Here is a 25,884-nt window from a genome sequence, read left to right as displayed (position 1 = left end):
CACCAGGGAAGCCGCTAGGTATAATTTTAATTTGTTTTTTCATCAAAGTACACAGATCTTCTGAATTCTACCCAGAGCCCCTTTCAGAACGCTTGGCTTAGAATCTCTTTGTACACTGATTTTGAATAGGGAAAGGAAAAATAAGTCTGAAACACAGGCTCAAGGGGCAGTATGCAAAATGTGCTTTGCTTTTTAAAGAAAAAGTCATATGAATAGGCTGGGCTCTTTATGCTTTTCTCATTACAGATATAAAAAGGAACAGCCTAACAAGACCCTAACTATACAGCAAACATGTAGCAAATAAACAGAACAACTATGTTTAACTATGTAGTAAATAAACAACAAACAGACAGCCCATGTACCACCAATAGAGAGACTAAAAGCTACAAATCCTCCACACATTTAAGCTCAGACATGACTTTATGCATACAATTCCCAGCAGTGATGAAAGCTTTAGGCTGACGTCTGAGTAAACTGTAAATTCAAGCTGAAATATGCACAATACCTAAAGAATTGTGGAATAGGAGGTTTTATAGGGGAAAAAAAAGTCTATCAAAATCACATCAGCTCCCATTTACTTTCAGTCTTGTAGCCTGTTAAATAGGCAGAAGTCAAAGGATCTGGGTCCCACTCACAGCCCCATCACTCCCTAGTTGTGTGATCTGGACACCTTCTCTAATCTCTCTGAGTCTCAACTGTATCACCTGAAAGTGTGGATAATCACGGGCCTTATCCTATACGGTTACTGAGAGGATTACATGAACTAGCATATACAAACTGCTTAGCAAAAGGTCTGATCCAGAAGAAGCTGAAACATGTCAACTGCTATTTTTATTGTCTTTATTCTATCAAGAGCTCTTGTGAAGTAAAATTCTATTTTCTTACCACTGGTAAAATCATGTTCTGATTATCTCACTTTCCTAAAGTACTATTTCCTAATGAATAGAACCTCCTATAAGACTGAGGGTAAAGAGTTTCTACAAACCTTTATATCCCTAAACCCAATCTGACAGCTCAAAGCTTATTAACTACTAAAAACATCTTTTGGGACCCTTGAATGGCAGAAGGGGCATTCCAATGAGTTAAAAAAAGAAAGCGGTTCAGAGAACCAATCATGCTGCACCACCACACCCACTACTACCAGCCCAGCCTCTCCGGGCTACACAGGAGTCACCCAATTGGCAAACTTTAACATAGGTGCCCATCCTACCCACGTACGTAGATATTTGGAAAACATGAAAGACAGTAAGACATTTTAAGATCTAAAAATTCCAGTGCTATCTCTTTACTGGCATTAACAGAGTAAATGCCCATGTACAGGCAATACATAGCATGCCCTTATGAGAAACTCAGAGACCTACATTCCGATTCCAATCACCTTGGGATGCATCAGTGAACTCCTGCATCAATGGAAAGAAGTCACCTTCCTTGTAGCAGCAGATGCTGATGCTAATGCTGACTTATCCCGGAAACTGCTTTGTTGAATAAAAAATTAATATCTCCAAAAGTTATTTGAAAAAAAAAAAATAGTGAGCTTAAAAAAAAACAACATGCCACAGACCACTGTAATTTGACATACAATTGTTTTTCATTCCTATTGCTGGAAACTAAATATTGGATTTCACATATAATGATGACGATTCAGGCTCTCACGTGTCAGATTTTTAAATGGAAGGAGACTGGAAGACTACAGTATAATTACATGTGATCAGGAATTAGTCAAGCCTCTCCCTAGAGTTCAGCTTCCTGGCCTGATGTGGTAGCTCCTGGGTTAATGATTGGCACTCCCTTGGAAGAAAGTAAAGAGAAGAAAAGAAGAAACTGAAAGAATAAACTGCCGGGGTGTTTCTCATTCCTTCTTTCCCTCAAAGCAATAGGAAGCACAGCAAGCAGATCAGGGCTTCACTCTACAGAGGCCAAAGCTGGAATCTCCCTCAAGTATCACCAGGACCACACAGCTAAGAGTAGACTACCCACAACTGAAGATTAACTTCCATTTTAACAAGCCACACAGAGACTAATACTAACAACAATAACTAACATTCACTGTGTCAGGAACTTGCTTAATTTCAGCCCCTTAACAGCCCTCTGAGTTAAGTGCCTAACATTATTTACCATTATTATTACAAATGAGGGAAGTGGGACTCAAGGTGGTTGCCCCCTGGTCATGCAGCTAATTCACGATGGAGCCAGGAGTCAGCCCCCAGGACCCTGACGACAGGGCCTCTCCTAACTGCAGCTAATTCGTCTTTCAGTCTCCACCCCCTGCCACCCAGACAACGCACATCATCGCTCCAAAGACTAAAAATACTAATCAATTAAATGTAAAACATAACTGAACTGAAAACTATTATGATATTTTAAGAATACATTATATTCTCCCATTTTTCCTTTCCAACCTGGCTTGGATTAAACATATTAATGCACATAAGCCTTTAACGGAGTGACTGACACAAAATAACTATTTAGTAAATGTTAGCTAGTAGCAGTAGTAATATAACTGCTTGTAATTACTATTATAGGATTCTTGCTCTTCCATAAATTCAGGGCTAACCAATTGGCAAAACTCTCCGATAAGTATCTCAATTTCTTCATGTTCATTCTATGATGTCCACTCTTCCCTCCTTTGAAGGTCAATGTTTTCACATCATTTATTTGGAGTGGTCTATTTCTGCAATTCACATAATTGCCCAGTAAAAAAATAAAGTTAATTCCTTTTTTCCCCCAAGACTATTAATGCAGTGTTTGTTCTGTTTAACGTCACTTTGGATTTACTAAGAGACATAAAAATCCCCAAATATAAACATCATTAAACAAAAACACACTGAAGAGTCATCATTAATTCCTTGAAGTTTTTCTTTGTTTTTTTGTTTGTTTTTTACTTTTTAAACATCTCTACCCAAAACTCAAAGCACAGACACTCAAGTATAGATGAAAACAATCAACCTTTCCCTAACATGAGCTACAAAAGCAGCCTGGGCATCAGTGTGCTGGGTTTACATGGATCATACTGTACTTGCTGGTTTAAAAGCTGAATCATCTTGACTGTTTTAACTTTGTTTATATTGCTTCCTAAAATATTGTGTTTGAGGGTTAGAAATATAATTCACACCTTGTGAACAGCATAGATCTGAAAGGACAGAAGGACTTATGTGTAGTTTGAAAAGTGTATGTGTATATATATATATATATATATATAGACACATCCTTGAGCATGTGACAGAAATTTCAATCAAAATGGGTTTGCAGTCTTAGTGTACATTGCTCACGATGTCCCAGGATTGCCTGTTCATCTCGACTGTCTCCATCCTCCAAGCCTGGCTTTCAGCACAGAATCCCAGGTGTGGAGAGATGGGAAAGTCAGAGAGGACAAGGAAAAGGCCCTATCATTTTAAATGAACCAGAACATGGTAATGTCCTATGGCTATGAAACTTATAGAGAAATAAAAGACAGAACAGAGAAAAGGAAAGAACATGGATGGTCAAACCAGCTTAAGTCTGCATCTTGGCTTCCGCTTAAGCCGCTGTGCAACCTTGGGCAAGTTATTTAAACTTTCTGGGCCTAAAGTCCCCATAATATCTACCTCAAGGTGCTGCTTCTGGGATTAAATGAGATAACTTCTATGAAAGTGCCTGGGCTAAATCCCTTATTTAAAACCAAAGCCCCAGTCAGTGAGCCCAGGGACTAAACTTTGACCTTAATACATATTTCGTTCTGTCCCTGCAAGGAAAGCCTTCTAGAGATACTCTGTTTCCTGCTGCAGGATTAAAAGTCACATGTGAGGTGTTGAGAGTAGAAAGATGCATTGATCAAAGGCTTCCATTAAATAAGAGTGCACTAAGTTGCCTTTCACAGACTGAGTTTATACTTTTGCGAACTCTTATATCAAGGTACACAGCAAAGAGAACAAGCTAAACTATAAACTGCTAAAATACTGAGCTCAAAATCATGAGAAATGGCCAGAATTTAAACTTTCCTGTGTGTATAAATGCATGCCTAAGTGTTATTGTGAACATAAGTTCAAAGAAAGGCCATAAAACTGGAAAATTGGGTATAAAACTCATTGCCCGTTTAACATTTTAGATGACTTTAAATTCTGGGCAGCTAATCATCTGCCTATATTTTTCTCTTGATCTATAGGTGAGAAACAGCACAGTAGGTGCCCATGATCATCACCGTACAACGTCTCTGAAATACATGGTGCCACCTCCCTTCAAAGCTAGATGGAGCATACATTACCCATCCTGGTTCTTGCATGATCTCTCGGGACACCTCTCTGGCTCCTCCCACTTAGAACAGTTCCACAAACAATAAATAAATTCAGAAAACAGATACCATCTCCTGTTTAAAAAAAAAAAAAAGGTACATACTGCCAAGGAATGTCTCCACTGAAAGGCCTTAACTATGGCTTTGAGTAAAGAAAGAGCTGGGGTCAAATGTAAGTGACAGGGGCTTCACTGCTGGCGCAGTGGTTGAGAGTCCGCCTGCCGATGCAGGGGATGCCGGTTCGTGCCCTGGTCCGGGAAGATCCCACATGCCGCAGAGCGGCTGGGCCCGTGAGCCATGGCCACTGAGCCTGCGCGTCCGGAGCCTGTGGTCCGCAACGGGAGGGGCCACAACAGTGAGAGGCCCGCGTACCGCAAAAAAAAAAAAATGTAGGTGACAATGACATTGAGAAAGCAATCCCTGGTCACTGTTTCCTGAACTTTGCCTCATGCTTGTTGTATCAAATCCTCAGCTATCAATCACCTTGCAGATCTAAAACCAGCAGCTCTCCCCGAGTATACTCATAGGTCCAGTGAGAGAAAGCCAACATCAGCTCCTCCAAGGTGCTGCTGGGGGCAATTTCATCACCGTTGTTGTTGTTGTACTTCCGGAACTCCCCAGTCATGTACTTCTCAATGGTCAACCACTGCTTGGCTGAATGGCAGTAGATTAAGAAAACTTCCAGGAACCTATGGTGAGAGAGGGTGGGAAGAGGCCATTGATTCCCCGAAAGGCAGCAAAGGTGGGACTTATATTACTGAACAGAGAGCACCAGGGGAGATGACCTAACTCTAGTCCCAGCAGCCTCAATGCACATGCCTTTGCCTTTCTACTGAAAGAATGGAATGCAAAGATTGGGAGTTTTCCCCACGTTTACCCACCTCCCTTCTTTCTGAGGAACTCTTTTATAAAGAGTACTGGATTCAACTTTTCTTGTCTTGCTCTATGAAGTTCCTTGTAAATGAGACAGTAAAACTTTACTGTAAGTCCTCAGCACCAAACTATGATCTGTCTTGCTAAATAAATACAAGTGTATGGAAACACTCAAGTGAAAGTAAAAAGAGTTCACTCCTTTAAGGTTCCTAATTTCTGTAAGATAATAGAAGAAACTATGCTTAAAATAGAAGTGTTTTTCTACCATAATGTTTCTGGACATTAGTAACTACACCCGGGATCTGCCTGCTTTCGTAATTGAGAGGTTAGTCACGGCCTCTGCTTGATCTTCTCTTTTCTACTCACATAAATTCAGCAATTTAAGCCAAAACATACCTAGGATGTCTAATTCTCTTTTTACTGTCTCTGAGAACTACGTAAGGAAGAAGCCAAAGTTAAGGTCATGGGGAACTTCCCCGTGGGTCTGGTATTTCTCGTGACTAACAGGGGTGAGAAGAAATTGACAGAAATTCCTACATAAGATGAAGGGCCAGGGTGCCAATATTTCCTCACCTTGGAGTGTAGGGAATGGTTTGTGGTTTCACTTGGTTGAAGGTATAGATCAGTTTTTGAGCAGCTCTTTGTTGTTGAATTTCCTGCAAAATAGGGAACATTGATAAAAATATTGGTTTGCTATAAGATGCCTACTAATTAATGATCACAGAATTACTAGAGGCCACCCAAGTGTGATTTTCAGCCTTATTCAGCTTCCACCACTACGCACTCCAAAAGCTAAAGCCAAAAATAACAATATACCACCACCTCCAAAAAAGAATAGGCTATCCTTTGGGTTGAAGATAATGGCCTTCATCTAAAACAACAGTACTGATGAACCTAGTGGCAGGGCAGGAATAAAGAGGCAGATGTAGAGAATGAACCTACGGACAAAGTGGGGGAAGGGGAAGCTGGGACGAAGTGAGAGAGTGGCATGGACATATAGACACTACCAAATATAAAATAGATAGCTAGTGGGAAGCAGCCACATAGCACAGGGAGATCAGCTCGATGTTTTGTGATGACCTAGAGGGGTGGGATAGGGAGGGTGGGAGGGAGGCTCAAGAGGGAGGAGATGGGGGATATATGTATATGTACAGCTGATTCGCTTTGTTGTACAGCAGAAACTAACACAACATTGTAAAGCAATTATACTCCAATAAAGATATTAAAAAAATTAAAAAGGCATACTCAGAGAATTGTCCTCTTTCCCCTATTTTTTCCGTCTTAATCTCCTCTTCCCTCCTGCCTTCCACCTCCACACCCCTTTAGGAAATCTATTTCACTGCTTTCTGGTTTAACCTTCCTATGCTTCCTTTTGCAAGAGTAAGTAGATACATGTATGTATGTTTTATTTTTTCCCTTTCTTTCTAAGTAGGTGTCTAGCTCCAGAAAAAAAAAAAGAGTTTATTGGGATTTTTTAAAATTGAAGTATAGTTGATTTACAACATTGTGTTAGTTTCAGGTGTATAGCAAAGAGATTCAATTATACACATATATATATTCTTTTTAATATTCTTTTCCTTTATGGCTTATTATAGGATATTGAATATAATTCCCTGTGCTATACAGTAGGACTTTGTTTATCTATTTTATATATAGTAGTTTGTATCTGCTAATCTTTATTGGAATAATATTAAATTTATAAATTAACTTTAAGAGAACTTATATTTTGATGATGTTGGAACATCCTAATCAAGATTAAGGATTGTCTTTCTCTTTGTACAAATTTAGTTTTATATCTTTCAGGAGTGATTTTTCCTCATATAGATTTTAAATATTTCACATTCCACTTATTTCTAAGCATTTTCAATTTCTTGCTATTGTAAACAGGGTTTTCTTTTCCAAAATATCTTCTACTAGTTATTATTTGCTTATATGAAAGTTATTAATTTTGGTGTGTTAATTTTATTAACCTTGCCACCTTCCTGATTTCTTTTATTGCTTGAGTTGTTTTTATCACTAGTTCTTCAGGTTTTCTAGCATTACTATCATATCATCTGCAAACAGAGTTAGTTTTCATTCTTTTTCTGTTCCAGTTTTTATACTTTTGTTTTCTCTTGTCTAATTGAGTTGGTTAATACCTCCAGTAATGTGTTGAATAGTGGTGGAGATGGTGGGCATTCTCACTTTGTTCTGACCTTGATGGGTGTGCCTCTGTTTTCACATTAGGTAAAATGTTGGCTTTATAGATGAATGTGTGTGAATATATACATACATATGTATATAAACATATACATATATATGTGTGTATATACATACATATGTATATAAACATATACATATGTGTGTATATACATCAATATGTGTGTATGTCTACCCTAATCCTATCAATGGTATTTGACATTTCCTAATCAATGATCTGTGATATATGAATATTATACATAAAGGAAGTATTCACCAAAAAAAAAAAAAAAAAAACATAATGGCCTTTGACCAGGATAGAGCCAGATCCCCTTTCTTCGACCACCTGTCCATCTGGGCTCTGGGTCTCTGACTTACCCTGAGGCAAAGATGAAGCACAGTACTCTGCTGGAAGATTTTGCGCCATGCCTGCACAACCTCAGGAAGAAAGGACTTCACAATGAAAACGTGCCCCGGCTTGAGGACGTCATCCTCAGACCAGGTACTAATGACTTTCATGGCTTTGCGGAGGCCACCATCCATCTCCTCTTGGGACAACACCTGGATCATTGCAGATCTCCCTCGCTGGGACCAAGAAGACATGCTTTTATCCAGATTCAAAGGGGAACTCTCCTCCAGCCTGTAGACAGTTACTTCTTCTCCTGAGGCAAAGAGAAGTGCAGGGGAGGGGTTCAGTGAGATCCATGTCTGTGACATGAACGGCGTCCTAAATATCAACTCAGAATCAGTTCAGTTTCTCAAAGGATCAGAGGGGAATGGGAATTTCACCTGTTCAGAGGCAAGTACAGACATCTGGCCATGTTACAGTCCAGTAAAGAGGGAGGGGGAGAATGAACAAAGCATCAGATGTCACATAAATATTAAGTTGTTCTTATTATAAATTATAACTAGACAAAAATAAAATCAGAGTAGCAAGGCTATGCTTCTTTTGTTAAAGCCAAGTACTTTTTTTTTAAACATCTTTATTAGAGTATAATTGCTTTACACTGGTGTGTCAGTTTCTGCTTTATAACAAAGTGAATCAGTTATACATATACATATGTCCCCATATCTCTTCCCTCTTGCGTCTCCCTCCCTCCCACCCTCCCTATCCCACGGCTCTAGGTGGTCACAAAGCACCGAGGTGATCTCCCTGTGCTATGCGGCTGCTTCCCACTAGCTATCTATCTTACGTTTGGTAGTGTATATATGTCCATGCCACTCTCTCACTTTGTCCCAGCTTACCCTTCCCCCTCCCCGTGTCCTCAAGTCCATTCTCTAGTAGGTCTGCATCTTTATTCCTGTCTTGCCCCTAGGTTCTTCTGACCATTTTCTTTTCTTTTCTTTTCTTTTTTTTTGTTTAGATTCCATATATATGTGTTAGCATACTTTTAAAGAGATAGTTTAACCCTGTCATCCCCCTTAGGAGCTTAAATTTAGACTTTTTTTCCTAATTGCCCCTTCCCTGACATTGTAATACCAAAGATATACTGTTTATGTTTATGTACTCTGTGTGCGTGTGTATGTGCTTTACACATAAAAATAAAAAGATGCTTTTGCTCTCTTGGGGGTGATATTACCCCACTGAGAACGCATGTTTTAACCCAGTTAAAGCTAGAAACAAAGTCACACCCCAGAACCTTTCCCTCCTTCCTTTGTGCCTTTGGACAAGTTACTTAAAGCTTCACTTTCCTCATCAGTAAAATGGAAGTGAAAATAACATTCTCTTCATTGGGTTGTTGTAAAGATTAGATATGTTAACCTGGCTAATGTGAAGTAGACCCTCGGAGACAAACCCAATCCCACTTCAAAGATTTTACACACAAATGTTCTTTAACTGCTCTACAGCTTCCACTTTTAGGCTGTTGAACAGGGAGCCATTCTTATTCAACCTAGACTCCAACTAATATATGGTGCAATGCTTCCTAACAGAAGTGACATATTCTATACAACTTCTGTCCAGCCCGTATTTAATTTTCTCCTTATACCTCAGCTTCAAATGGCTTTTCTTATAAACACTGTACTGGTTTACCAAGAAAAGAATCTATTCGCTCACTCTTGCATTTAATTGCTTACCAAAGAATACGTCTAGGTAATGCTTAGTAACATGCTTTGAAATATGTATTCCTGGTGCCCAGATAAATGCCACTTTAGAGTTCTAATTACCTAGAGGATCTGAAACAGAGCTACCGAGGTGTAAAACCAGCTATGGAGCCAAGTGGAAGGAGAAGGCATTTGCATCGACGATCAGAAGCCACCTCATCTGTCCCCACGTGAAGGGTTTGAGGAGAAGCAAGATCTGGGGCAGTGTGGGGACCCTCGTTATTTTGTCAATAGGCAGGACAGAGAAACGCCGGTAGCCTTGGCTATTGCGAGCTTGTTTTTCCTTACTATTCCAGCCTTTAAAAATTACATTTGCTCTCTGAGTTAAGAGCAATTAGTTTACATGAAACAAAACAAACAAAACAAACAAATAAAAAGCGATATACAAAGCATTTCTCTTTAGATGTCTATTAGCTTCTACTGTATTGACGTTTAATGCTTTCTTCTGTATTTATTACGTATGGTTGGTTGGTTCTTTTCTTTTCTACTTACTTCCAGCCTTAAATCAGTGAATGCCAGGTGCAATATTATTACTTTTTCCCCAACTGCTGCTCATTATAGGTCCCATCCCCATAGTATATCAGATTTTGACTCTAGATACCAGCCGGGCAGTTAACAAGACTTTCCATTTTAGGAAATTAATATAACTAAACTGCAACCATGGGCAAAAGAAAATTTGCAGCTAAAATTATGCAAAATGGTTTCTCCTATGATTCACTCAGATGTTATGCCTTTGCCCTGGCACAACCTCAAGAAGGTAGAAATGGCACTCACCAAACAGTTGGATTGGTGTAAATGGTATGGTCTGAGAAAGCCTCATTAAATTGTTCCTTTCAATGGCTGCAAACAAAAGCAGATTTACTAGTTTAAGTTTGCATCAGTGGGCTGAATTTACAGAAAGCCTCCCCCACATCAATATACTCGTATTATGCTAAAATATTTTATTTCAAAGACCCTTTATTTTTTCTTTTATCAAAAATATTATCTATAGGGACTTCCCTGGAGGTCCAGTGGTTAAGACTTAGCCTTCCAATGCAGGGGGTCCAGGTTCAATCCCTGGTCTGGGAACTAAGATCCCACATGCCTCTGGGCCAAAAAACCAAAACAGAAAACAGAAGCAATATTGTAACAAATTCAATAAAGACTTTAAAAATAGTCCACGTCAAAAAAAAAAAAAAAATCTGGGCGCTTCCCTGGGGGCGCAGTGGTTGAGAATCTGCCTGCCAATGCAGAGGACATGGGTTCGAGCCCTGGTCTGGGAAGATCCCACATGCCACGGAGCAACTAGGCCCATGAGTCACAACTACTGATCCTGCGCGTCTGGAGCCTGTGCTCCGCAACAGGAGAGGCCGTGACAGTGAGAGGCCCGCGCGCCACAACTAGAGAAAGTCCTCACACAGAAACGAAGACCCAACACAACCAAAAATAAATAAATTTTAAAATATATATTATCTATAATACAGTATCTAAAATAAACTATGCCTTAAACAGGAAGGATATCCCAGTCTTAGGAATAGATTATATGAGATTATATAATATGTTCTGAGGTAGCGCTATTACCTCCACTCTCCTTAATACCAAATACCATACTAATCCATTCAGATGTGGAACTTGCTTTTAAAGAGCATTTTAATCTGTGGTCTTTCTGGTTTTCCTTTTCCAGATCAAATCTAACGCACAGCGGACTGTGGGGACATCTACTGTTGATTTTGCAGAGTTCATCTTCTTTTCCCAGAGAGAGCTGAAGACCAGTTTTAATTAGAAGCAAGTGATCTGCATTTTCCTGTTAAGAGCTGTATCTTAACAAATCAGAGTCGATGTGAGTTACAGTGTTCCTCACCAGATGCTTTCTTCAGTTGACAGCTGGAGTCAAAATAACGGATTACTGCTGAGCTGAAAGACCCAGTTACAAGAGCCTGGAATGTGGAGTCTGAAATCCACAGAAACACTATTCACTACAGAGGAGAATTCAGGATAAGGTAGCCTATTACTGGACCCTGAGCACATGACCTTGATATAATAATAACGAAAATTATCACACCAATACACTTGTACTCTTGTACTGAGCTTCAGATTATATAAAAAGCTTGCCCATGTGTTATCTAATCCAATACTGAGAGCAACGATGACCAAAAGACCACCCAATGGCACGAGTCCAGTTGGTTGATATACTGCTTTGCATTTCAAAGTGTTTCCCTCTTTATTCTCAACTAGCCCTTTGGCAGATTTTTCCTCAGGAAGGGCAAGTACAATTATTCCCACTTTGAAAGAAGGACAACTGAATCACTGTGAAGTGATGTTGCTTAAGAGAGTCAAGACCCTTGACATCTTGTTTAATAACATCCCTTAAGGTGTCTTTGTTGAATTTACCCTGTGGGGTTGGCATTCATTCAGTGGTTACCCTCACTGAGGGCCCAGTGAGGGTGCAAAACCCTTCCTCAGAGGACTAGTCTCAGGCCTGTCTCCTCCCCAGTCCAAAATACAAAGATCTCTGGCTTTTGACCTCGTAAGGAATTTTCAGATCTCAAGGTCGTCTTTCCTCCTTACAATTTGGAACTTACCAATACACACATTTTTTTTTTAATCCAAATTCTCTTAAATCCTAAAACCTTGTTTTCCCAAGTTAAGAAATCTGAATGTTCTCTCATCAGAGTAAACAACAACTTTTCAAGTTGGAGCCATATCAACACCACAAATTCACCAGTGTTTCTGTTTCCAAATGCAGAATCACAGACGTTTAGCTCCGTTGACATGTCTATGTACACAGGCATCCTACCTGAATAATGATGGTGAGACTCTTGAGGGCTTTTTAAGGAGGTTGAGATTTCTGAAATTACAGAGAAGATTGGCATCTTAATTACTTGGCTGGAGGTAAATACATGCTTGTGAATATATTGCCTTCAAAGTTATTATTGAACGGGTTAATCAGAATGGCTTCTCGGTTTTCGAAAGAGATTGCCTAATATTCTTTAACCACATTATTGTGCATGGTATCCTGACAATCATCAATGCAATGTCTCCAAACATATTTATATAGGGAATTGAAGAAAGACAGGTAATATTAGCCTCAAAGATGTATTTCCTTTGAACCAATTACACCTCTGTGTTGCAGAACACACTCGGCTGCCCATCACATTGCACGACATCCCAGAAGCACAATTCTCTGAGCTCCCTACCAAGATGCAGTACCCACATAAAGACATTATTAATACCAAGTTATTAGCACACTACTTCACTGACTTAAAATGACAACAAGATGGTGAAAACACATTAAGAGGAATATAAGAGAAACAAAGAAGGAGGCAGAGAATGTGAGAGCAAGGGATTTGTTTGGTTACAGACGGACTGTGTGTCGGGAACACCTCTTGCAAGTTTAACTGGTTCTCTTCTACCTGCTCAAGTCCTAAATTACAAGTCGCAAGAGAAATCCTTTGCAACAGTTTTGTCATTTCATAAAATCAAAATTAAAGTCGAGAACTTTAGTCTCATGGTGGGAACTACTTTATACCTTGTAGAGGAAGCGGCATAAGGAGCCCAATTTCACAGATGTCTCTGGCTTCTTGTTGCTGGATAAGGAAGGGAAGAAACTCCCTCCCTTTGGGGGTGCTGGGTAAAAGGTAAGATCATCAAAAAAGACTGTGCCTTTCTAAGTTCGATTCAATAATTAAAAACAAAAAAAAAGTATTTAGCTCCCACTAAGGGTCGTGCTAGGCATGAGAGATGTGGATAAGATGTGGCTCCCCCACCTTAGTGAAAAACAAATATGAAATACATGTAAACTTTAATCACAATACAGTTTGCTAAGTAATATAATAGAGGTGTACATAGAGGCTTAGGGAATCTTCATAGACAAACAATGTGAAATAGAGTATGGGCATCTGAGTTTGACAAAACTGAGTTTCAATCCTGGCTTCACCACTTAAGGAGCTGTGAGATCTTGTTCACATTCATTCAGCATATATTTACTGACCTACTATGTGCCAGGTATTAGTCTATCCTCGACAGAAAGAGCAGTAATGAAAACAGATAAAGCCTACATTGTAGGAAAGGGAAATAGGAAATAAATAAGTAAATATATAGTATTATAGTATATTACATATATATTGAGAGAGTTAGGAATCGTGGGAGACAGGGAGATTACTCTTCTATATTATATAGGTTGGTTAGGAAAGACCTCTCTGATAGGGTGAAAGGTGAGCAAAGACCCGAAGGAAGAGAGGGGGTGAGTCATAAGGATAAATGAAGAGTATTCCAGGCAGAAGTAATGGCAAGTGCAAACATCCTGAGGCAGGACCATACTTGCTGTGTTAAGGAGGAGAGAGTGGCCAGAGTTGAAGGAGGGGGAGCAGATCAACAGGGCCTTGTAGACGGTGTTTGGACTTTGCTTTTACAGAGTGAGCTGGAACACCATTTGAACAGAAGAGTGACTCAATATGACTTTGAGTTTAAAAGTGTTATTCCAGCTGCTCTCTGGAAATAGAGCAACAGTTTGGAGGCCATCCTGTAATCCAGGGAAGAGATGAAAAGTGATATGTGGGGGTAGCGAAGTGATCAGCTTCTCAATATATTTTGAAAGACTTACTGATGGGTTGGCTGTGGGGATGTGAGAAAATGGGAGTCAAGTAGGATTGCAAGACTTTGGCCTCAGCAACGGGAAGGATAAAGTTGTCATTTCCTGAGATGGCAGAGAAGGGAGGTGGAACATTTTGTTCCACATTTGAAAATGCCTTCTGGACACCACGTGGAGAGGGTAATAGGTAGGTGGTCACATTCTTCACGGAAGAAATATTGCATAAAAGGGCTCATTCATGAGCCTGGAAATTTGGACTGGGGCCAGACTCTCAAGAGCATTGAGAAAGAGTAAGGGATTTGCAGCCCATCCTATAGGTAATGGGAAGGCACTGAAGGTTTCACATAAGTGATGAAGGTGCCCAGTCTGTATCGAGGGGTCAGGAAGATGGAAAGGTACAGTTTGTGATGAAATTTGAAAGTAGCTAATGAGAGTGGCTTCACCAGGGAGGTGTCTCACCAAAGTAGGCTTGGTTCCACTTAGCCACTTGGGGCATGGAGTCCCACTGAAGACATATAGGAAAGGAGATCCACATACAATCTTATGAATGGTTCTTAAATAGCAATGTGTTAAACGATGACAGTAAGAGTTGTTGAACAGTCTAAATGAGCTCAGTGGCTATACCCTCACTCACAGAGAAAACTAGAAAATCACAGTCAAAAATAGGTAACAGGTAAGATCAGGTAAGATCTCCTGATTTATCTGGAGAAAGACATTCAACCTTCTACTTTTCTACCGAACTTGCTACTTTGTATAGTAAACAAAAATCAGGATTTCAAGAACTATAAAAGTCTGAGACAGCAGGAGAGTAAACCCCACCACTGATAAGATGAAAAAATAAAAATATAAAAACTTACTGTTGGGCTTTCCTGGTGGTGCAGTGGTTAAGAATCCACCTGCCAATGCAGAGGACATGGGTTCGAGCCCTGGTCCGGGAGGATCCCACATGCCTCAGAGCAGCTAGGTCCGTGCTCCACAACTACTGAGCCTGCTCTCTAGAGCCCGTGAGCCACAGCTCCTGAGCCCACGCGTCTAGAGCCTGTGCTCCGCAACAAGAGAAGCCACCGCAATGAGAAGCCCATGCACTGCCATGAATAGTAGCCCCTGCTCCCCGCAACTAGAGAAAGCCCGAGCGCAGCAACGAAGACCCAACGTAGCCAAAAATAAATTAAAAAAAAACAAAACAAAAAACTTACTGTTAACTCCATTTGAACTTCTCAACCTGTTTGAAAAATTAAAGTTGTTTAGATAATGCTTCAAAATTTTCAATGATCAAAGAAATGAAAAGTGTGTGAAACAGTAATAATACAATCTATAAGTATATATGTATATACATGTGTATATATTACTTTGAAGGAAGAGTATCAGTTACATTTGACCCCTACCTTTAGAGAAACAGTTTACAACCCTACAATTGTTTTCATAGAAGAATGAGCACCAGATATACATGTAATTAATTTACTGAGTAGGCCCTAAGCTAACTGAAAAGCAATTGTTGTTTTTTCTTTTTAATTAGTTATGTGATCACACAACATATATAAGATTTAACTGTGTTTGTGTTGTTCTGGATCAATTAAACTAAAGGCTTCCTGAACTATGCAAAGCAGATGCCTACAAAAGAGTCTGTGAATATCTCTGGACAAGCCAACAAATCAGTTTCATTAGCCCACATGGCCCCTAAATGTTCACAGGCTGAAATTAGCTCTCTTTAAATTGTTACATGCCCTGCTCAAGTGCACAAGTGGCCATGGGCAAGTCGGAATAAATACATTCGAAGAATATGTCTAGTATTTGAGGTCCTTGGGGAAGCAAGTACAATTACAGTTATTGTTAATTTCATGCTGCAATAACCCACTGCATGAGCACAAACTACAGAACTTTTGGGAGAAGAAACTCATGTGCACGTTAAGGCTAGAGGCAGGCTTGCACAGAGAGACCTTGAGAGCTCCAGAGAAAAGGCCATCTCAAACAGAGCTGACTGCAAACTGACCGCCATATTCCATCTGCCTGGCATCAACGGGCCCTTTGCAGAGTACAGATGCTTTTGAATTCTGCTCCTATAACTCTAAGAATGGTTAATTTGATGACGTAACTGGAAAAGTCCATAAAACACTGCAAACAGAATAATCTTTGCTTGGTTGGTTTTCAAATTTTCTCTGAATAAATAAAAGTCTAGGAGGAACCTCAAGTCTATAAAAAGGTGAGTTCTCTATCTCCTCTCTCTAGCCCTGTCTTCCTTTCTCTCTGTCTCAGTCCTTCTCAACTTGTTACTGCTTTGACAAACACTTAGGATGTTAAGGAGAAACCAAAAGATCCATCTTATAAACTAAAAGGAAAATTTTGGAAAAAAAACTAAAAAAATTATTTAGTCTTCATTCTAAGTCTTTTTATTTTCAGTCAAGACAAATTTATTCCTACTTTTTAATGCAAATTTCACTCTTATCTATCAGAAAATATATGATACTCATTATTTCATGTGTGTTTTTCCGACACTAAAAAGACAAATGGTTAGGGACTTCCCTGGTGGTGCAGTGGTTAAGAATCCTCCTGCCAATGCAGGGGACACAGGTTCGATCCCAGGTCTGGGAAGATCTCACAGGCCATGGAGCAACTAAGCCAGTGCGCCACAACTACTGAAGCCCGTGCGCCTAGAGCCCATGCTCCGCAACAAGAGAAGCCACCGCAATGAGAAGTCCATGCACCACAACGAAGAGTAGCCCCTGCTCGCTGCAACTAGAGAAAGCCCGCATGCAGCAACGAAGACCCAAACCAGCCAAAAATAAAATTAAATTAAAAAAAAAGACAAATGGTTAATTTGCTACAGTAGTACATGTATCATTATATTCTTAAAAGGCACTAAGGTGAGATCTTGTTGCCAGAAACAGGAAAACTAGGAGAATAAATAATTTTCATTCTTGCTAACACAAGAAAAATACTGTCATTGGACACACACTTTTTTTTTCCTCCTTTTCTGACCCAATTAAACCTTTATTCCCAATCCAGTTAGAAAAAAATAAAAGCCAAAGATGCTTAAAGGCAGACATTTAGAAATACTCACTGAGAGTTCCTATTGACCTTGGTGCTCCTTGAATTCCACAAAGAGTTTTTGCTTAGATCCTGGGCAGAAGGGAAAGGTCATTACATGTTCACCCAACTCTCTCCCACCCCAAGCTTCCAGTAATACATTTGCAGAACACACTCCTTGGAGGGTATAGTTCTTTTTTTCCTTCCCTCTAGGCTCAATATTTCTCTTACTAAACATGCAAGACTCAAGCTAGAAAGATGCATAATGTTAGCACAATATATGAGTAACTCAGTGTGATGACTGACCTTAACAGAAAGGATTACTTTTATGGGGACATCAAAGAGAAAATGTAATACATAACGGTTTTTACAAAAATGAGAGTGAACATATAACATCAGTTAATGACATGAAAGAAGAAAAGAAGGTCAAAGTTGACAGGAAACATTGACCATTACATTATTATATCCTATCATCAGATTATTGTTTCAGTTGATGATTATTTAGAATGTTACCTTGAATATATCTCATTCTATTTCTATACTCCAAGCATTACTCTAGGCATTTTCATTGGTGTTATTTTTGTTATCCACTATCAGTCTCGTAAGGATGGCATTAACCCCATTTTAGAGATACAGGTAATGAAACTCACAGGTTAATTGATGTATACAGCTTTGAAACCTAGGAAGTGACAGAGCCAGGATTTGACAGGGCAGACAGGTCCCTGCCTCCAATTACCTTCAAGTACTCTTATATTTTACTTTCACAGATTGCATTCCTACAAGAACATCTGAGGTTGTTAGTATACATTCATATAGTTCCCAAGGTCATAGAGGTAATATTCAAACCAAGACCAAGATTAGATTTGGGGGGCTAGTCTAACTAGATCACGCTTCCTTCATGGTGGATGGCAATAAAACAGGCCCATATTTGCAAATGGTTAAGAAAAACAGACTGCAAAATCAGTGGTAGAGAAACACTGAAAGTCCTTTCCTGCAATGTCCAAATCCCCTCCAACACATCTGCAAAGATGTTTGCTTTGTCTGTTTAATTAACCACACTAAGTGAGGCACTTAGTACTTCGAGAAATAAACCATTCCATCCTTGGAAAGCTCCAACTGCTAAAAATTCCTTCTCAAATCAGGCTGAAATCTGTCTCCCAGTAGAGTCTATATGTTGATGTTAGCTCTACCTCTTAAAAGTGTATTGAAAATATCTTACTTTCTTCCACATGGCAACTTTTATATATGCGAAAACAGTTTCAAAAATTCTTAAACTCTATTTCATGATAAAAATACCCAGGATAAATTACTGGGTGGATAAACTGCATAAAGGCAAACGACAAGGAAAGAATAAAGTGGGGGGACAAAGGGTGAGAAACTGAGCTTTTAAAATATCAAATAAAATGTTTTTACCTCTTGAGACTGCCTTACATGATCACTGACGTGTACAGAATGCCGTTCAGTTTCTCTACTTTTCATTTTCTGATATATGTAAGATTCTAGACCTTGTTAAAAGGAAGGCAAAAAATAGAGAATACGTGAAAACATGTTACACTTGAATCACAGTTCCAAATAAAAGATCTGAACACCGTGCATTCATCTAAATTGGAATATAGGGTTTTCTTTCTCTTTTTAGCAAGTTTTACCAAGATTCCTTTGTCCTTTTTGAGCTTTACTCAAGTGGCTGAAAGCTATACACCCTATTTCTATTCTTCAATAGTTACCTTTACATTTATAACAATTTATACTTCTCTATCAAAGAATTAAGTTATCCATAACCTGCCCTCCTATTAAACACCTTTAGTAATTTTTGCACACTTACCTTCCCTTGCACCCTATCATCCATGCTTTATTTAAAAATACATGAAATTTGAGGTCCAAATTGTTAGGAATTCTTCCTTAACAACTGCGTCAGGCATTACACTAGGCTACTTAAAAAAGAAAACAAAACAAAAACAAAAGAAAGATAGAAAAGAATGCCAGCCAATAGTTTTTAATTTTTATCCTTTTCTTAAAAAAATCTTGACAAGGATCATTACTGTTATTTTTTATATCTGGTACTTACAGAGTCACTGGCACATAGCAGGTGCCCAATAATAATTTAATAAATATTTGGTTGGATTAATTCTGAGAATAATACTTATTAAGAGTCTCTGGCTAAGGACATGGAAGCAACCTAAATGTCCATCAGCAGATGAATGGATAAAGAAGATGTGGCACACATATACAATGGAATATTACTCCACCATAAAAAGGAACGAAACTGACCCTGACGCATATATATGTAATCTAAAAAACCGGTACTGATGAACCTAGTGGCAGGGCAGGAATAAAGATGCAGATGTAGAGAACAGACTTGAGGACACAGCAGGGGAAGGGGAAGCTGGGATGAAGTGAGAGAGTAGCATTGACATATGTACACTACCAAATGTAAAATGGATGGCTAGTGGGAAGCTGCTGAATAGCACAGGCAGATCAACTGGATACTTTGTGACTACCTAGAGGAGTGGGATAGGGAGGGTGAGAGAGAGGCTCAAGAGGGAGGGGAGGGCTTCGCTGGTGGCGCAGTGGTTGGGAGTCCGCCTGCCGATGCAGGGGACACGGGTTCGTGCCCCGGTCTGGGAAGATCCCACATGCCGCGGAGCAGCTGGGCCCGTGAGCCATGGCTGCTGAGCCTGTGCGTCCGGAGCCTGTGCTCCACAACGGGAGAGGCCACGACAGTGAGAGGCCCGCGTACCGTAAAAAAAAGAGGGAGGGGACATGGGGATATAGGTATATAGCTGATTCACTTTGTTGTACAGCAGAAACTAACACAACATTGTAAAGCAATTATACTCCAATAAAAATGTGGAAAATAAAAAGAGTTTCTGTCTAAATGTAGGAAATAACCATTTATTTTTTTTCCTACTGTTTTATGCTGAAAAAAAAGTATACAGGAAATGCAAAAAACCTACTGGAAAAGAAAAATCAAAAAATTTCATGTATATTTTTCATAACATCATAAAATTATGATAAATATGATTTCAATGATAGCACAGTATTAAAATTAAACAAACTATGCTTTCCTTTTTTTAAAAAATTCTTTCCTTTTCATAGTTGATTTCCTCAGAACTTTACTTTTTGTCTTTAGAAAGATCTACCTGACAGGGCACCTCCCCACCCTCAAAATTTTATTTTTTTAAATTCTTTTTTAATTAATTCTTAACTCAGACAAGTTTTTAAAAACTAAAATTCTCAACCCAGAATGTGGTTCAAGCCAGGCACCTGGAGTCAGCCTAACTCCCTAAACCTTCTCTTCCTTTCTCATCATCAGATTTAAATGAGATTCTTTGCCAGAACCCTCCTGCCACACCCATCTTTCTCAGTTTGAAATTTTTTGGAAAGAACTTAAATAATTTGGGGGATGGGAGGGTGAGAGAGATGAGTGAAGATGGTCAAAAGGTACAAACTCCAGCTATAAAATAAATAAATACCTGGGGAGGTAATGTACAGCATGGTGACTGTAGTTAACAATACTGTATTGTATATTTGAAAGTTGCTAAGACAATAGATCTTAAAAGTTCTCATCACAAGAAAAAATAATTGTAAGTATGCGATGGACGTTAACTTATTGGGATAATCATTTTCAACACATACATATATCAAACCATTACATTGTACACCTAAAAATCATACAATATTATATCAACCATATCTTTTATATATTTTTAAAAAACATAACTAATTTATGTAAAAATGATGCCAAGAGCAACTGTCCCTCCTTCAGTTGTGACAACCAAAAATGTCTTACAACGTCTTCAGACATTGTTGATTGTGGAGGCGGAATCACCCCTTGGTTGAAAACCAGTGACCATAGAGCAAACAAAGTTTTAAAGAAGCATAGTAACATAGATTTCAATACAATATCTATTTGTACCTTAAGTTTAGTATTTCAAATAATTTAAAATATTTATGACTCCTTAATCACATAGTCCCCTCTGTTTAAAAATGAGTAAAGTTCTCTTATTATCAAATGTAAGAAGTTCAATGTTCAGTTCATTGCTCTCAATTCATAATCTGCCCTCATATATCCAGGCTTATTTCACATTCTATGCCGAGCTCACAGTCTTCGTTCCTAGCTCATTGATCTGTCTTCTATCCTCTACAAACATCATTACGATTAAGCTTAAGGGATATTTGCCAATGGAACAAACACTATATGTAAGCAGTAGTAAATAACCAACTACAACTCAATCCACTGAATTCTGTGTAAAGGCTCATATCAATGTCACTTGAACTTTAAAGAATTTGTAAAATTAGACAACCCCACCCATTAATCAGACTAAATGAATACTCTCTGATCCAGATTCAACAGCTCTGAATATGAGACTATCTAGATTTTAATTTTTCTTTTCTAAATTCTGAAAACTATTCCATTAAACAAATGGAAATTGCATCCCCTTCATAAAAACTAAAAGCAGAAAAGAGCTATTTTCCTAAGAGAGTGTGGTCATTCTCTCATCTCCCACTTGAAAGAACAGCAGGGACTGCCACTGGTCTAAAGATCATACCCTGAGAAAACACTACCAGAATTTTTGGGATTCAAGAGTGTAGACTGTTACATACTTATCTGACTAAATTTGGACACTGGAGTCCAGTTCTTGCTGCAATTCTGTTCTTCTGAGATCTTATTTTCTCCTGGCTCTGGGTTTAGTTGGTCACTTTGAGAGCAGGTGTTGACTGTTATGACCTGGAGAGAAAAACACTCATTGGAACACAGTGACATTAATCTGAATACGTTTTGAATCACATTAATAGAGGTACTATGTTAAAGAGGAGTGGTTGTTAACATTGGCTGCACATTAAAATCACCTTGAAGCTTTGAACTTCCATCACGCATGCTGGCAGGACCCAAGCATCCATGTGACTTTTCTATCTGCAATCATGATTGAGAACCAGGGTGGGGAGCAGTTCTTAAACTTGAGTGTGCATCACAATCACCCAGGACTGTGTTAAACCACAGATCACTGGGTCCCATCCTCAGGATCTGTGATTCAGTAGGTCTTCGGGGGGAGGGAGAATTTGTATGTCTAGTATGTTTCCAGGGGGTGCTAAAGCTGATGGGAGACCACAGTTTGAGAACTACTGGTAGAGAGCAAAACAACAAAAACGTAAGGGTTGGATCCAAAAGAACTTGTTAGAATTCTAGCTCTGTCACTTAGAAGCTATATGAACTGGGAAAATCATGTAATGTCTATGAGCTCCATTCCCTTCATCCTTAAAATAACAGATAGCCAATAATAATGGCTGCCTTATGTTCTTCCCAGGGACAGATAAGAAATGAGATAAATTGACAAACTACAGGACAACAAACAAATGCAAGTTATAGTACTTGAGCTCAGTTATAATTGCTAGTTTAACTCTGGCCATTTTAACTATTTCCAAAATGACTCTATTTAAATTCATATTTTATGGGGTCCCAGCAATTCGTGGCATTTTCCCTGAAAGAAGAGTCTTTATCAAAGCTAAGTCTCTCCTCCAAAAGGTGATGTTACATAATTGATTCAATATTTATCTTTTTGCTTCTGCTTCTCATTCTAAAAAGAGTTGAGGTGCTTTGAAAAATGCACACATGTTATTATATGGAAAAATACATGTAGAACAGAAAAATGAAGCAGGGCATTAAGATCATGAAAAGTGAAGTCCTGCAGAATTGTCAACTCAGATCTAAGGCTTCCTAACAATAAACAAAAAGATTTACTGAATGCAAATGAAAACATAACATATCAGAATCTGTAGGATATAGCTAGAACAATGATTAGAAGGAATTTTATAGCACTAAATGCCTATACTAGAAAAGAAGAAAGTCTCAAATCAACGACCAAGGCTTCTACCTTAACAAACTAGCAAAGAAAACAAAAACAAAAAAGGAGCTAATTAAATCCAAAGTAAACAGAACAAAGGAAATAATAAGGATCAGAAATCAATGAAATAGAATTCAAAGAAAAATCGATGAACCAAGAGCTGGTTCTGTGAAAAGATCAATCTTTTCACAGACTAATCTGTAGCCAGACTAATCATAAAACAAAAAGAGAAAACACAAATATAAAATATTAGGAAAGAGAGAAGTGAGGTCACTACAGATCTCTCAGACAATAAAAGGATAATAAGATAATATTATAAAAAACTTTATGCCAATAAATTTAAAACCTTAAATGGACAGGTTCCTCAAAAGACACAAAGCACACTCAAGAAGAATCACATAACCTGAATAGCCCTATATCTATTACAGAAATTGAATCTGTAGTTAAAACTTTCCCACAAAGAAGGTTTCACTGTTGATTCTACCAAATAAGTAAGATTTAAATAATATCTATACAAACTCACCCAGAAAAATGAAGAAGAAGAAACACTTCCCAACTCAGTCAATAAGCCCAGCATCACCCTGATACCAAAACCAGACAAAGATATTACAAGAAGAGAGATCTAAAGATAAATATTTCTCAAGAAAAAAGATGCAATAAAATTGTATCAAGATGTTAGCAAAATGAATACAGCATCTAAAAAAGATAATACATCATGACCAGTTGTGGTTCATCCCAGCAAGGCTGATTTAATATTCTAAACATTACTTCTAACATTATAAAATTAATTAATATAATTCATCATATTAACATAATAAAAATGAAAAAGCATCTGACCATATAGGTTGACACAGAAAAAGCATTTGACAAATATCATATCTATTAATTATAAAAATTCTCAGAAAAGTAAGAAGGCAAATTCTTCAACCTGATAAAGGACATCCACATAAAAATCCTACAGCTAACATCATACTTACTGCTAAAAGACTAAATACTTTCCGCTTAAAGAGAAGAAACAAGGAAAGGCTACCTGCTTTCACCACTTCTATTCAGTATTGTACTAGAGGTACTAGCCAATGTAACTGGGCAAGAAAAAGGAATAAAATACATCCTGATTTGAAAGGAAAAAGTAATAGTATTTTCATTTGTAGATAACATGATCATTTACATAGAACATTCTAAAGAAGTAACAAAAAAAAACCCTACTCAAACAAATAAGTAAGTTTAGCAAGGTTATAGGATACAAAATCAAATTTTTTTTTTTTTTCTCGGTATGTGGGCCTCTCACTGTTGTGGCCTCTCGCGTTGCGGAGCACAGGCTCTGGACACACAGGCTCAACATCCATGGCTCACAGGCCCAGCTGCTCTGCGGCATGTGGGATCTTCCCGGACCGGGTCATGAACCCATGTACCCTGCTTCGGCAGGCAGACTCTCAACCACTGTGCCACCAGGGAAGCCCCAAAATCAATATTTTAAAAATTATATTTCTATATACCACCAACAAATAATCAGAACTTAACCTAAATATAGACCTAAATATAAAATTCCTAGGAGAAAACGTAAGAGAAACTCTTAGTGATCCTAGGTGTGGCAAAATTTCTTAAATATGATATGAAAAGCATAGACATGAAAGAAAAAAATCAAATATTGGACTTCATCAAAATAAAAGTGTCCTATGTTTTCAAGGACATCTATGAAAAATAAAAGGCAAGCCACCAACTGAGAGGAAATATTTGCAAAACATATATCCCAAAAAGGGCTTATATCTAGAATAAGAAATAAAAATTAAAAAAAAAAAACTCTTGCAACCTAACAAGACAAACAACCCAATTTTATTTATTTATTTTTGCCTGTGTTGGGTCTTTGTTGCGTGCACGGGCTTTCTCTGTTGCGAGCGGGGACTACTCTTCGTTGCAGTGCACAGGCTTCTCACTGTGGTGGTTTCTTGTTGCAGAGCACAGGCTCTAGGCACGTGGGCTTCAGTAGTTGCAGCACATGGACTCAGTAGTTGCAGCATGTGGGCCCTAGAGCGCATGGCCTTCAGTAGTTGCAGCACATGGGTTCTAGGGCTCGCAGGCTTCAGTAGTTGTGGTGCGCAGGCTCAGTAGTTGTGGCTCGTGGGCTCTAGAGCACAAGCTCAGTAGTTGTAGTGAACGGGCTTAGCTGCTCCGCAGCGTGCAGGATCTTCCCAGACCAGGGATCGCACCCGTGTCCCCTGCACTGCCAGGCAGATTCTTAACCACTGCACCACCAGGGAAGTCCCACAACCCAATTTTTTAAATGAACAAAAGATCTGAATGGATATGTCACCAAAAAAGATATACAGATGGAATATAAGCACATGAAAAGATACCTAGCAGCACCAGTCACTAAGGAAATGCAAACAAAACAACTGTGAGATACCACTACACACCCACTAATATGCTAAAATTAAAAAGACTAAGCATACTAAGGATTGGTGAGGATGTAGACCACTGGAACTCTCAAACTACTACTCATAAGCTGGTGGGGATGTATGTTTCTTCTAAAATTAAACAGATACTTACTATAAGACTCTAGCATTCCACTCCTAAATATTTACCAAAGAGAAATTAAAACGTATGTCCACACAAAGACTTGTACACAAATGTTCATAACCGCTTTGTTTGGAATAGCCAAAAACTAAAAATAACACAAATGTCTTTCAACATATGAGTTGACGAATGAATTGTGGCAAATCCACTTTGCTGACTCTTAAATTTGCATCTTCATTCCTTCCAGGACAATGCTATTTTGTGTACGTGGCACTTTAAAATAGAGAAAAACCAAGCTAAGTTAGGATACTACCTCAATTGCCAAAAACACAAAAGACACTTACTGGCACCTGTAGTCCTTGTGTTTTCTTCTTTTTCTTTGACAATTTCCTATCCTTGGTTAGCATTTTTGCTTTGATCCATTTTGACTGTCCTATCTCTGAGGATTTTGAAAGATCTGTAAGGGAAATGATTTACCTGAGAAAGTGTAAGATGGTAGGCGGAACCATTTT

At 38.6% G+C, this 25,884-nt stretch overlaps 1 protein-coding gene across 1 annotated transcript in view; it reads right to left on the bottom strand.

The window, feature by feature from the left end:
* TRPM6 (transient receptor potential cation channel subfamily M member 6) overlaps positions 1–25,884 on the bottom strand; it is a 138,644-nt gene that overhangs the window by 10,264 nt on the left and 102,496 nt on the right. The window contains exons 27-36 of the mRNA XM_032635982.1: positions 25,717–25,829; positions 21,621–21,744; positions 18,429–18,520; positions 17,050–17,108; positions 15,188–15,213; positions 12,198–12,248; positions 10,196–10,261; positions 7,697–7,980; positions 5,714–5,796; positions 4,751–4,956 (exon numbers count right to left, since the gene is read on the bottom strand). Coding sequence (XP_032491873.1) covers positions 4,751–4,956; positions 5,714–5,796; positions 7,697–7,980; positions 10,196–10,261; positions 12,198–12,248; positions 15,188–15,213; positions 17,050–17,108; positions 18,429–18,520; positions 21,621–21,744; positions 25,717–25,829 — 1,104 coding nt within the window. The remainder of the gene's footprint in view (positions 1–4,750; positions 4,957–5,713; positions 5,797–7,696; positions 7,981–10,195; positions 10,262–12,197; positions 12,249–15,187; positions 15,214–17,049; positions 17,109–18,428; positions 18,521–21,620; positions 21,745–25,716; positions 25,830–25,884) is intronic.

This window comes from Phocoena sinus, chromosome 6, assembly GCF_008692025.1.
Source record: "Phocoena sinus isolate mPhoSin1 chromosome 6, mPhoSin1.pri, whole genome shotgun sequence".
In the NCBI taxonomy this organism is placed as follows: Eukaryota; Metazoa; Chordata; class Mammalia; order Artiodactyla; family Phocoenidae; genus Phocoena; species Phocoena sinus.
This window is presented reverse-complemented; position numbering and strand designations above follow the sequence as displayed.